The 14,682-nt window shown below is 39.2% G+C and overlaps 1 protein-coding gene across 1 annotated transcript in view; it reads right to left on the reverse strand.

Moving 5' to 3' along the window:
* myo15b (myosin XVB) overlaps positions 1-14,682 on the reverse strand; it is a 178,095-nt gene extending 163,413 nt beyond the window's left edge. The window contains exons 1-6 of the mRNA XM_062057478.1: positions 14,461-14,682; positions 14,099-14,275; positions 9,072-9,136; positions 8,926-8,989; positions 7,942-8,051; positions 7,794-7,868 (exon numbers count right to left, since the gene is read on the reverse strand). Coding sequence (XP_061913462.1) covers positions 7,794-7,868; positions 7,942-8,051; positions 8,926-8,989; positions 9,072-9,136; positions 14,099-14,275; positions 14,461-14,682 — 713 coding nt within the window. The remainder of the gene's footprint in view (positions 1-7,793; positions 7,869-7,941; positions 8,052-8,925; positions 8,990-9,071; positions 9,137-14,098; positions 14,276-14,460) is intronic.

Consider the following 14,682-nt stretch of genomic DNA (forward strand, 5'->3'; position numbering starts at 1 on the left):
TTTAAAAAAAAGGGTTCTATGTTCCCCGCTGCGGGGAACGTACAACACTTTTTCCAGAAAAGGGTTCTATGTTCCCCGCTGCTTCCAATGCGCGACTAAGTAAGACGCACGCAGACACGCATGACAGAGACGCGTTTAAGTTGTCGAAGGAAGGAAGTTCGCGTTTGAGTTGCTCTATCTGCTGCCGCACGCCCTGTGACAGGTTAGGTTTAGGGATGGTTTTGGTCAGGGCACAATTTCGCCAAAAAAGTGCTCCACAACGCCCTGTGACAGGTTAGGTTTAGGGATAGTTTTGGTCAGGGCACAATTTCGCCAAAAAAAAGTGCTCCACAACGCCCTGTGACAGGTTAGGTTTAGGGATGGTTTTGGTCAGGGCACAATTTCGCAATTTCGCCAGATACAATGCAGGGAACATAGGACCCTTTTTTAGAAAAAGGGTCCTAAGTTCCCCGGTCGCATACAAAGACCCAGGAACAACCGGGGAACATAGGACCCGGGGAACATAGGACCCGGGGAACATAGGCACGCTCCCGCCTGCAGATAGCAACATTTTGGTGTCCTTTGGGAAAATATTTAGAAAGAAGACAAAAGTACACACAGTTGTACAACTATTATCTTTATGATCTTTTTTTTGTTAGTTTCTCTGTTACTGTGTGTGGCCAATTAAGCGACTTTTGGCCATACCTGGCTGGTGACATTTAGCGACTTTCTGGTTGATGTTAAGATTAATAATAGCAACAGTTCTCTTCATCTTAATGCAATTTATTGTGTCTGTCTCTCCACATTTTGCCATTAGGTACTTTGAGCTCTTGTTGGTCAGTCACTCTAAGGTACATTGTTGCTGCCATCATAGCTAGCAAGCTGCCTGCAGATAGCGACATTTTGGTGTCCTTTGAGAAATATTAAGAAAGAAGACAAAAGTACAAGACATTGTACGATTACTATCTTTTTAAAATTATTTGTTTCACTGTGTGATTGACCGACTTTGCCGCTAGATTTCGCGTCTTTTGGCCATACCTGGCTAGCGACTAAAAACATCATTTAGCGACTTTTTGGTTGTGAAGATAAGTGGTAAAAGCAGATCTTCCTGTTGGTCTTCCCACATGTTGCCATTTGGTACTTTGCACTCTTCTTGGTCACTCCAAGGCATTTGTCCCTGCCTTCAGCTAGTCACTTGGCTCTTTTGGAATATATTTCACTGTAATTGGCTCTCTCTCTCTCTTTCTCCTCAGTACAAATCAGCCTGTTCCCTTGCCATTCATCACTGACCACTCTGCTCTCCTGTCTGTCAGACATTATTGCTGCTTGCAGATAGCTTGGGGTCCTTAGAGAAAATATCAGAAGAGAAAAGTACACAATTATCTTAATTATCTTTTTTATTCAGTCAGTCCTTCAGTGAGTCCCAGTGTGTTGGCGATTAAGCAACGTTGGCATTCAATTAGCGACTTTTGGCCATACATGGCTGGCGACTCAAAAAACTAGAAAAAAAGTACAAAAAGTTGTACAATTAATATCTTTATTATCCTTAATTCCCCTGAATCCTAGAGTGTGTTGCAATTAAGCAACTTTGCTGCTAGGTTTAGCGACTCTTGTTTTGGGCATACCTGGCTAGCGACTACAAACATTATTCAGCAACTTTTTGGCTGTTAAGATTAACGTTAATAAATTAAATCCTAATACAATTTATTGTGTTGGTCTCGCCATCTTGCTATTAGGTACTTTGAATTCTTGTTGGTCTCTGCTAAGGTATCTGGCTGTTGTCTTTGCCTTCAGTTAGTCACTTGGCTCTGGAATATATTTAACTGTACTTGGCTCTCTCTTTCTCCTCAGTACAAATCAGTCTGTTCCCTTGCCATTTAGACATTTTCTTGATTGGATCATCACTGACCACTCTGCTCTCCTGCTGTCTATCAGACATTGTTGCTCCCATCATAGCTAGCAAGCTGCCTTGGTGTCCTTTGTGAAAATATTTAGATAGAAGACTAAAGTGCACAAAGGTGTACAATTATTATCTTTTCAAAATATTTGTTTCACTGTCAGTGTGATTGACCGACTTTGCCGCTAGATTTCGCGTCTTTTGGCCATACCTGGCTAGCGACTGAAAACATCATTTAGCAACTTTTTGGTTGTGAAGATAAGAGGTAAAAGCAGATCTGCCTGTTGGTCTTTCCACATTTTGCCATTTGGTACTTTGCACTCTTGTTGGTCACTCCAAGGCATTTGTCCCTGCCTTCAGCTAGTCACTTGGCTCTTTTGGAATATATTTCACTGTAATTGGCTCTCTCTCTCTTTCTCCTCAGTACAAATCAGTCTGTTCCCTTGCCATTTAGACATTTTCTTGATTCGATCATCACTGACCACTCTGCTCTCCTGCTGTCTATCAGACGAATCAGTTGATTCTCTGCTCTCAATTGTCTATGCTAGTAAGCTGTTATTCTCTGCTTTGGAGTGTTGATGCTGGGTTGCTAGTTTTCTAAATCACCTCACACACTTGAAGGAAGCAGCACCGATCATAAACACACAAACAAACTCACACACACACACACACACACACACACACACACACACACACACACACACACACACACACACACACACACACACACACACACACACATAGTTGGTTTATCTGTTGTGATAGGCAAAGAGCCAATGTGCAAAGAAAGAAGGGAAATATGGATCATAAACGTTTAAGTGGAGGAGCTAGAAAAAAAATTCAGCAAGAAAAGAAAAAAAAGAAATCAGTTTTACTTGAGAGTGTTCCAAATATCTCCAGCTTCTTCAGTACAAAGACATCTGCTGAAAGCAATTCTATAAATGCTACTGCAAATTCAGCTAAGGTTAGCAATGCACCTGAGCTAGCATGTAGCTCCCAAGATCCTGAGACCACTACAAGTGTAGACACTGAACCAAATGCTTCTGATGCTTATGATTCAACCAATTCAGCAGTAGCCAGTTGCTCGGATGAATGTGAGGTCACTGCACCTCTGGACAGCATAGAAAATGAGCTGAATCTTTCTTCAACACCATCTACAGTGACAACTCTACCTAGTGATCCCGCTAAATGGGCTGAGACCCTCACTGAGTCAATGAAGGAAGTTCTTATTCAAAGAGGTGCAAAATCATTTCACAACCGTCACAGCCATTATCCAGCTTCTGTGAGGAACAGTGGGCTAGGAGGCAAAACCCGATGCCTAAACAATGAACATTTTACTTCACACTTGCCCAATGGACAACGAGTACAAAGAGAGTGGCTGATGTACTCTCCCTCTACTGGTAATGTTTACTGCTTTGCATGCAAACTGTTTTCCCCAAAAACGCATTCTTTTGTGACAGGCTATTGTGATTGGAAACACTCAGAAAGATTTGGTGAACATGAGCGAAGTGCTGAGCACATAACCTGCATGCAAGCAGTCTTGAACCGCGCCAAAGGTGCCACAGTTGATGCAGACCTGTTCAAACAGTTTCAGGCAGAGAGCAGCTATTGGAGGCAGGTGTTACAAAGAGTTGTTGCAGTCATTAAATTCCTTGCAGAAAGGGGCCTTGCATTTAGGGGTAAAAATGAATCGTTAGGGTCTCCTCTCAATGGGAACTACCTTGGTATTCTGGAGGTCCTGGCTGAATTTGATCCCTTTCTAAAGGATCACATCAGAAAGTTTGGGCAGATGGGTCGAGGTAATACCTCATATCTGTCCTCCACCATTTGTGAGGAATTCATTGAATTGATGGGTGCAAAAACCAAACAGGCTATAGCAGATGAACTGCAAGCAAGCAAATACTACTCTATCATTGTGGATTCAACCCCAGATTTATCTCATGTGGACCAATTGACATTCATATTCCGTTTTGTTAGCAAAGAGGGCAGTGTTGTTGAACGCTTTGTGGGTTTTGAGCCCATTACTAGCCATACAGGTGAAAGTTTGGCTAACTGTGTCATGTCTGTGTTGGAAAATCTAGGGTTAGAGCTGTCAAATTGCAGGGGGCAGGCTTATGATAATGCCAGCAACATGTCAGGGAGGTATAATGGGTTGCAGGCTCACTTAAAGAAAAGCAACCCATTAATACACTATATTCCATGTGCAGCTCACTCTTTGAATTTGGTGGGAGTCAACAGCATTGACAGATGTGGAAATGAAGTCTCTAAGTATTTGGACTTGATTCAGTCTATTTACAACTTCACAACTGCATCCACACACCGATGGGACAGGGTATTTGGCAATTCCAACATAGATCTCACACTTAAAGCTTTATCCAACACGCGTTGGAGTTGCCGTGCAGAATCTACCAAAGCACTGTGGCAGAACTACAGTAAAATAAAAGCAGCACTACAGGTTATTTCCACTGATGACACAGAGAAACGAGACACACGAACTGAAGCTGACAGTCTAGTGCGGAAGCTGGATTCACTTGAGATGGCCTTCATGGCAGGCTTTTGGGACACTGTTCTGTCCAGATTTCAGGCCACAAGTCTGCAACTTCAAAAAGCAGACATGGACCTTGGTACAGCAGTTAGATTGCTGGAATCTCTGCGCACCTTTGTTCTCTCCCAAAGAGATCTATTTGATCATTTTGAGCAGAAAGCCTTAAACATGTTGGGTGGCACCCCATCTTACAGGGCTGAACGGACGAGGAAACGTAAAAAGTTTGCTGATGAATCAGCATCCCCAGATGTTGTGCTTGAGGGAAGGCAACTGTTTCAAATAGAGACATTTATTGCCTCTATTGATCAACTGAGTTCAAGCCTTAATCACCGTCTGGAGGCCTACAAACATCTGAACAATTTGTTCAGTGTCCTTTTCTCTTTGGATACAGAGTCCAATGCTTCAGTCCTTCACAAGGCCAAGATTCTCACTGAATCATACCCATCTGACCTCAATGAAAGTCTTGGACAGGAGCTTATACAGTGCAAATCTTTTATACAGCTCAACAACACTGATGAGGAGAGGACCCCTTCAGGACTGCTCAAAACAATAATACATTTTGGACTACAGCCTACGTTTCCTAATACATACATTGCGCTACAGATTTTTCTCACTCTACCGGTCAGTAACTGTGAGGGAGAACGCTCATTCTCTCTTTTGTCAAGAGTAAAAAATGAGCTGCGCACAAGAATGACTCAGAAAAGATTAAATGCGTTATCTCTAATGGCAATTGAGAGTGAGCTGACAAGAGAGTTGGACTTCAATGATGTGGTGGATGATTTTGCAAAATTGAAAGCACGAAAGAAACCCCTTGCTTAAAGGTGCACTGTGTAAGATTTTTAGGTTATTTCCAGAATTCACCCATTCACTAATGTTAGGCTACCTGTTTTCATGAATACTTACCACCACCATAAAATTCTAAGTATCCATTATGACTTGGAGAATTGCACTTTTGCCATTTCTGGGAAGTGTCACCTGGATTGTGAAGATAGGATTGACTTTAGGCAGAAGCTTGGTGCTTTCTCTGGCAAACTGAACCTCAAGCTTCATTCTCTGCAGCTTTGCATTCTTGTGCAGACTTTCATCCACAAGGAACTTTTCAACTTCCCCACTATCGTGAAGGGGCCATCAAAAGATTTCAGTGTGTCCAGCATGTCTAGTCTCTTACTCTCCTTTCTTTGAGCCATCTCTTGTTTCTCATCTGCCCTACTCTCAAATTTTGCCTTCATGAATTTACTCCAGTTGAGTTCAACCTCCCTTTTTGCTTGTGCTGCTGCCTTGAAACCTCTGAAGCTCCTGGCTCTTCTGTAAAATTATTGACCTATTGACTGCGTTCAGTGTGCCCAACTTCTTCAGTTTGTAGTCCACCTTGCCACATTGTCTCTCCATCCCAATGTTGTGCACAGGGGTGCCATCAATGTTACTAGCCTGTTCACTGACAGGGTCCATTGGGAAGGTCTCCTCATCCATCCTCTGCCTGGCCAGGACAGTCTTCAGATGGGGCAGCATGAGATCTGTCAGCTGCTTCACTTCATCCAAGTATTCGGCAGCCACGTCTGACACTGAGTTCAGGACATGTCCAGTGCCTGTCCAGCCACTATAGCATTCTTGGAAATGGGCTATCTTGACCTGCATGCAGCCCTTGTACCATGAACTGGCCTACACCTTTCTTTGTGGTGCTCTCCGATGCATGTTATCATTTTACCTTTCTCCTTCTCCTCAAGCTTAACCACAAATAGATACAGACTTTGAGCCTCAATTTGCTGCACAGCTGCCGTTATGCCAATGTGTTTTCCTAAGATATTATTTTATTTTTAATGATAGAAGGGAGGAAAAGGGGGCAAAAATCATGTCCGATTTAGTTTTTTGGGTGGGTTGGGGGGTTTATTTCATGATAGCTACCAACTTCCAATACATAATATCTCTCAAATGACCCAATGCACCATCACTGAAGTGGGCGTAATCATTTTCAAAAATGTTTATTTTTAGGCCATTTATCCCCTCCCCCTGTGTCTGTGTGAAACCTGTGCTTGTCAGTGTCTGTGTGGTATACCTAATAGTGTGTGTGCAGTATGTGCACTCTTCTGTACAGTACAGTGTGCATGTCTGTTCACAGTATACAGTATTTCTTGCATAGTGCGTGCGTGTGTGTGCGCCCACACGCGCGGGGGGTTGAGGGGCCAAGACCATGTCAGGCCCAGGGGGCCAAAATTTCTTAATCCGCCCCTGCATTCACACAATTACATTCATACAGCAACACACATACAAGACAGACTAAAATGCAACAACAAGGCATTACTTTATTTTTACCAACCACAGGAACGGGGAAGGTGAGTGTAAAGGAGAGAGTGGAGAATAAGAAGCAGATGATAGTCATTGAATTGAAGGCAAGCATCAATCTTTTATTCATACCTTTGTTATACAAATATATATATATATATATATATATATATATATATATATATATATATATATATATATATATATATATATATATATATATATATATATATATATATATATATATATATATTAAGAAGCTGCTTATAGTGTGTTTGACGGACAAACAGCTCGCAGGTGGTACCGTTTTTCGAAAATTTGAGCTAAACAAGTAAAAAAAAATGTAAGTCCAAAATGTTTTTATTTCCCTAAGGACTTTTATGTCCGTTTTAGCTTGAAGATAATTAAGATCGAATGTCCCCAAAGGGCATATACAACTATTGTAGTTGCTTATAGTACTTTTTATTGTATTGTTTTTGATAAAATATGAATTAACTCAAAGTTTGGTTTCCCTAATTAAAATAATGGGGAGCCCCACAACAGATTAAATACATTTCAATTAGTTTCAAAGGGGATCATTGATTTAACATACAAGTATTTTGGGTTACGAGGTACGTCACGGAACCAAATAAACTCGTAAGATGAGTTACCAATGTACATGTATGCCATACTGTATACTGTATTATGCATTTAATAGAGCATCTTATGCTCTATACATTTCTACAGACTTAGGGTGAAAACGGCTTGTTCTCAGAGAAGAAATGAATACAAATAAAAAAAGTACCTTTTCTGACCAAAAATTTATGAATTTGTGAAACGCAAATGCTGAATCACAAATTTTAAGAGATCCACTGTATTTAATCGTCTTTAGAGTTTTATTTTTGAAGGGTAAAGTCATTATTTACAGTCGTAATGTACTGAGCCAAAGCAGACTGTACTTGCACAAGATGCTTTTTGGCAAATCTTAAGTCTTTCTACTTAATTTTTTCCAAGCCCTAAATAAATATGATAAAATGTTGCTGAAAACTGTTCATCTGGACAGTGTTTGTCATGACATGTTTGTAGTGTAGTGTATTTCATAACTGTCAGTACCTTATGATAATGCACTGCTCCTGGGTGGATGCCTGGGATTGTCTGAAGGCATTGTCAGCGATAGCGTACACATGCCTTAAGGAGAGAACAATAGTTCATTGAGGCTTGTGTCTTAAATTTTTTTACAAAAGCAGCAAAGGTTGCTTACGGAGGGTTTTGTTGTTGCTCTCTACCCTGGTATTGCTGTCTCAGTTCTTCTGAGTAGATATGCAGGGGTTTGTAGGGGTTGATGGACAGTAGCATGTTTCCGATGTAGGTCTGGGGAAATGGAAAATTACAACAAATCTATTATCATGGGAAAACAATACGATTATTTACAAAAAAGAGAGTGTGTTCATGTACAGTAGGCCCTATCTCACAAAACTGAGTACACCCCTCACCTTTCAGCCAGCAGTGAATAAGGCTCTTCGGGCACGTGATTTGGCATTGTGCATTGTTGTGGCTAGTAAGCCATTGTTGCCGGACAAAGTTTTTGTTTACATTACTGTACTCAACCAGCAGTATTGTGAGAGAGAGTGACAAACTGGATTAAAATGGAACGTACGAAAGAAAGAAAAAATCTCGGGACTGTACCGAAACAAACTGGAGCCTGTTCCAAAGGCCCACCACCTTAAAAAATAAGTACAATTGGTGGAATGTATCTAATCTGGAATTGATAAGAGCACGTCCAATAGACGAGATTTAAGCAAGCTGCCAAACGTGTCCTATATCTCGATCGTCAACGGAGTCTGTTTTTATACAGGTCGAACATTTCGGAATGCAAAGTCAGTAACCCTGAGAAGGTGTAAGACAATTATGGTGAAAAAGTGGGGTATGGACCACAAGCCAAGTGGAAAGAATACCTGTAGAAGACATTTGTAACATTTTGTTTCCACAAACACTACAAAATTAGGTCACTGGACTCATGACAAGCACAAAGCTGATTAGAACACATTTGAGCACATTTAAAATAGTTTTTCTTCTTATTGCCTAGTAATAAAAATAACATGGGTCCTTTGAAAGGCACTAAAGGAATCCAAGGACATTTCAGTATTTCAGTAATATTGTGAATACAGTAGGCCTCTGTGTGTGTGTGTGCACAACAAAAAATAATCCAACTTAAATAGTCACAATGAAGAATAAGTAAACTCACATAAATACAGTCCCGATGAAACCTCTTCTTTAGGTTGAGAAGCACTGAGCTGTCACACACCTCTCTAAGAACAGTACACACAATCAGTGCATATAAAAAGTTCCGTTCTGTGCTTGTGCGTAGTAGTAGTAGTAGTAGTTGCTTACTGTAACTGGGACAGATCCTCTACTTGATCCAACTTATCAGCATCTTTGCTTCCCTGCATCATCACCTGTCAGGGAAATGTGATAACATTTAAACATAAAGGAATATTTAGAAGTTGCTACACACTGGCACATTCAAGACATGTATGTGTTCCCAAAGCATGAATGCTATTTATTATTCATGATTGTTTTTAACAGATGCAGTCTGTTTTATTGACAACAATAAAACACCGGGTCCATATAAAGTGCTGATGTTAACACACATAAAAACAGCAAGAACACTTGTTTGAGCAATAAGTATTAATTGTGTTGCTTTTCCTCTGCTTTAGGTCAGAGATTCTCAAACTGTGGTACCTGGGCTCTATCAAGGGGTACTGTTTAAACTGTGTGTAATGTTAAAGTGGCCCAACAATTTTACTTGTCAAATAAAACCACTGCCTTGTTTTTGATGAATACTTTAGGCCTACTATGCTATTTTAATGTTGGTCATTATTGGTGGTACTTGCAGAGCCAAGTGCTGAAATGGTACTTGTTGAAAAAGTTTGAGATCTTTAGAAAACATAAAACTGTCAGGTAGTGTTGGTGACGAACCCCAAGATGCAGAGATGGCAGGCCTCATGCAGGAAAACATGACTTTTAATGTCAAAAATAAAATGCAGGAAAACAGGAATCAGGAACCAGGAAACATAGCAGACTAATAACACACTATTCTTCTGCTTGGGATAAACTATTGAACACAAAACATTATGGGCATTAACAAAAATAAAAATCCATACATTAGCCCCTCTGTTTTATAAGCTGCAGGGTTCAAAATCTAGGGAAAAAAACCTGCTGGGCTAGAGCATGTAACTGTTAAGGAGAGGAATTTATTGTAAAGTGGAGTTATTTCCGCATTTTCAGACCAAGACATCGACCAGAACTCCTCGGCTGCTCTGGTCAAAGTTCCACAGACAAGTGGAAGCGCCAGGTAACCAATCAGGTGTCAGGACCCCCGCCCACTTTACTTTGACAGATAATATAAATTCATGAAATACTTAAATCATGAAATAATTTATTTAATAATACATAATTTTTTTGACATTAAATAAAAAAATGACATTTAATAACCCATTTATGTATTCAATTCCCATAATAAGTAATGATGTTTCAGTAATTATTTACAGATGTATTTATTGTGTCCCATTTGACCCTCCCAAGAGTTGATTGCTTTACAACATGTAAGATCTATGTTAAAAAAGGTAATATATTTTTGAGGAAAACTGTTCTACTGTGTCTGTGACACTTGAACATGTGCTGTACGGTTCTGTGATTTGATTTTTGAATGTCATTTAAAAAAAAAAAATTATTTATCATGTTTATTTTGTTAAAATTATTGTTTATTTTTCCAATCTATTTCACAAACCAAGATCAGGAGAGCGGAACTTTACTGAATATATAAAACAATATAAACAAACACTACTTGAATAGTGATGTTTATTGTCTAAAATATAATAATTCTAATGGAAGTCTTGTGTTTTATTAGATATGCTGTTTACAGTGTCCTGCTAATGATTTGCAATGTAATGGTGCATTTTGTTACCATCAATAAATAACTTTTTTTTTTTTAAACCTAATTAAAAGTACTGTTGTTATTACTTTGAATAGACAAACTTTATTTTATTTGTAGTCACATAAAAATATGACGCCAATTCAATACTAAAAAATAGTTTTGGTAATAACTCGGACCACATCTGGTCCAAATGTAATATTTGGGTAACGCATATGTGCCGTATTTGGGCCGTATGTGATCTTGTTTTACTGCTGCTTTGAACCAGATTTGGCCCAAAGCTGTTTCAGATCTGGCAAAAGAGTCTGTATAAGATCAATGCCGAGGTGCAAAAAGACACGGGCCCAAATGGGTAAAACGGATCCGCACCGGGTTTTTTTAGTTCATCCGGCCCATATCTGGTCCAGTTATATTTTGCTATCTGTGATGGATGCAGAGCTAATATTTTAACATCAATTGCATTAATAAAAACAAAGGAAGAGATCACCGATGAAATTAATGGTAAATAGTGTGCAGCGGCAGTGTTTATGGATTTAACTAAAGCATTTAACACATTCAATCATATTATCTTAATAAACAAATTAGAACGGTATGGCATCAGAAGATTGGTCTTGAGCTTGGTAAGAAGCTACTCAACCATCAGGAAGCAATATGTAAAGTTTGGTGAAAACACGTCTACAACGATAAATATAGCTTGGAGCGAACCACAGAGATCAATACAGGGGCCAAAATTGTTGAATCTCTATATTAATGATATTGGTAAAGTTAGTATTATTTGCAGATGACATAACTGTGTTTTGTTCAGGCGATAACACACAGAAGCTAATACAAATAATAACAGATTAAATGAACACATTTTAAAGATGGTTTGACAAAAACAGACTATCCTCAAAACTCAGTAAAACTAAAATAATTGTATTCGGTAGCAGTAGAAGTGAAAGTCAAACACAAAATAGATGGAGTAGACATTGAAAAGGTGAATGAAAACATATTTTTGGGTGTAATAATAGATGATAAAATGAACTGGAAACTTCATCTCAAAAATGCATAACATAAAGGAGCAAGAAACACATCAATAATGAATAAAGCAAAATATGTTCTGGACCACAAATCACTTCATATTCTCTACTGCTCACTACTGTTACCATATCTGAGTTATTGCGTAAAAATATGTGGAAATAATTACAAATGTGCGCTTCATTCACTAACAATGTTACAAAAAAGGTCAGTTAGAATAATACATAACGTTGCATATAGAGAACATACAAACCCTTCATTTATTTAATCAGAAATATTGAAATTCAATGATATGGTCAATTTGCACACAGCCAAAATTATTCGGAAAGCAAACTATAACCTGCCAGCCAAGAATGTACAACCAGGGCCGGCCCGTGGCATAGGCCGTATAGGCAAATGCTAAGGGCGCCGTCCATCAGGGGGCGCCACGCCAGTGCCACAAATGTTGGAGGGAAAAAAAAAAGAAAGAAAAAAAAAAGTTGGTACTATTATTTCTAAATACATAAAATAATCCCACGTTAATTAAAATGCAAAGTAAAGCCTATTTAATAGAAATATTATTTGTTACAACATTACGGCCCCCCTCCCCCGGCACAGTGCGCCCCCTCCCTTCCCGTATCATGACTCTTTTTGGACGTCACCACATAAAAAAATCAACACAAGATGTCAAAACGGCCAAAACTGTCAGGTGCCCAGGGAAGAAAAAAGAGAAAAGAAGAGGAGAAACGAGAAAAAGACAGAGGTAGCAGGTAGGTAACGTTAGCCTACATGAAATTATTTGTCTGTTACAGAATGTGATAGTAAGCTGGCTTTTTAGCATTAAGCTAATGTTACATGATTCGGCAATTGCTAATCAATAAATAGCTAGTTCTGTTTTAACGTCGGGTTAATATTGTGGAGGGGGCTAAATTGTTATGGAAAATAATAATGTAACGTTAGGTAATTACAGTACTCCCTGGTGTACAGTAATTTGTAAGTCATTCTAGTTAATGCAATATTAAAAAGCACTAATAGAGAACTCTGTAGGATCCCCTTTTTTGTAATATAGTTGTTAAAGTCATACTGGTTTGATATCTTGTTTTGTGCAGTGCGTTATTTATATTGTATTTTTTATGTATTTTATGCAACTTGTTGACACGTTTTATTTTGTGTTTATGTATGTAAAAAATATTGTATTTCATATATTCATTTTTTATTTTTTGTATTCATTTATTTATCCATATTTTTTTTAATCTTGTTAACTATTCTGATTGTTAATTTGCTTTCTTTAAGTAAAAAAAAAGGTCAAAGACAAAGCTATTCGGTTTCTTGTGAGTATATACACTTCACTGCCGATGTGGGGGGGCGCCAACTAAAATCTTGCCTAGGGCGCCAAATTGGTTAGGGCCGGGCCTGTGTACAACCATTCTTCTCAACAAAAGAGGAGAAATATAACCCACAGGTTTCCAACAGGCATGCATTTTAACCCCGAAATTCGACCGCACGCCTCGCCGATCTCTAGGCACTGCCGCTCTTTTCCTGAAACCCGGAAATAGTCCCGCACACATGAAACATCAATAAACACCAGAACAAATTGTACAGCAAATCTGCGTTGGCGTGCACATCCAAACAAATAATCCAGTTGCGGAGACACGTTAAGCATTAACAACACTTCCCTTCTTTTCTCAACATCCATCGTTTGCCCGTGCTGTTAAGCTAAGTTGCTAACAAATCTGCCACCGGCGCAAAGCCCCGACAATCAGCTACAAAAAAGGGGTTGCCCAAAATACAGACAAACTGTGCAGCGAGGGACCCCCTATCCTTCCACCTCCCAATGAAGCGCCAAAATAACGGACGTAATAAAGTTTTATTTGGCCAAAGACAAATGTCCTATATACAGTATACTGTCCTATATACAGTATACTGTGAGCCCACAATGAATGTGTTCCTTTGTACTGTATGTGCCTTCCGTGCATTATCTTATTTTGTCACTTGCTTGCACTTTGATTGCAGTCTGCAATGGCATTTTTTATTTTGTATACATTAAGTAATTATCTTTATAGTTTCATTTTGAAATGAAAGCCAAGTTCATATACGGTGTGTTTAAAATACATAATAGTGCAATAAAATATGTTTTAATTAACAGTAAATAATCGTGATTTCAATATTTATGAAAATAATCGTGATTATTATTTTGGCCATAATCGTGCTGCCCTATTTAGGGGTAGCTTACATATCCAGATGTGTGTACCACAGTTAAGGTAGATTTGAAGAAATTAATATAATTAGATCGCAGGAAAATACTGCAGGAAGTATCCATTGAGAGTATACTCTTATAGTCAGTTGGAAATGTGATTGGGACAGCAGAACTTTATCACATGTGCCTGTGTAACTCAACAACCAGACATTGAAAGGCGTGTGAAGCAAAAGAGGGAAAATGCTACATTACCTACCAGCAGTAAATGTTTTTTTCTCTTGGCTACGTTACCTGTGTGCTGACGAGTCGACTCTCCAGCATGTCCTGGATGTGATCATCTAATTCCCAGAGGTGCTTGTCCATGTGTCCGGCAAGAATTCCGACTTTGTGTCGATCTTCATAAACTACACATTTTGTTAACTTCTCCACTGTCTGGTGAGGCAGAAGATCTTCAACGTTCAACCAGTCCTTAACCGCACCCAAGCAGACCAATCCATTAAATTCACTCCAAAACAAATCCATTTATGAAGCAAATATGCCATATCAGGTGCCATAAAGGAACATTAATTAGCATGACTCCCTGTATTGTCACATGATAAGCCCATACTTAGGTCTACTATAAAAAATATATCCCAAAAAAATCTTAAAAGTACCTTTGGATCTCCATTCATTTGGAAGTTCCCAGCCCAGTGAAGAGATTCTCTCATCAACTGTGCCACCTCCCTGTCTGCCTCTTCTTCATACAACGGACAAACATTTCCATTTAAAAGGGGCAGAGTAGAAGACTGGTGCGTACAAGCTTCAACCTTTCCTTGTGCTTCTGGCTCCTTGGTGGGCTTCTTTACAGTACCTAAGGTTGCCCCTGACATGGACAT

This window comes from Entelurus aequoreus, linkage group LG08 (genome assembly GCF_033978785.1).
Source record: "Entelurus aequoreus isolate RoL-2023_Sb linkage group LG08, RoL_Eaeq_v1.1, whole genome shotgun sequence".
Lineage (NCBI taxonomy): Eukaryota > Metazoa > Chordata > Actinopteri > Syngnathiformes > Syngnathidae > Entelurus > Entelurus aequoreus.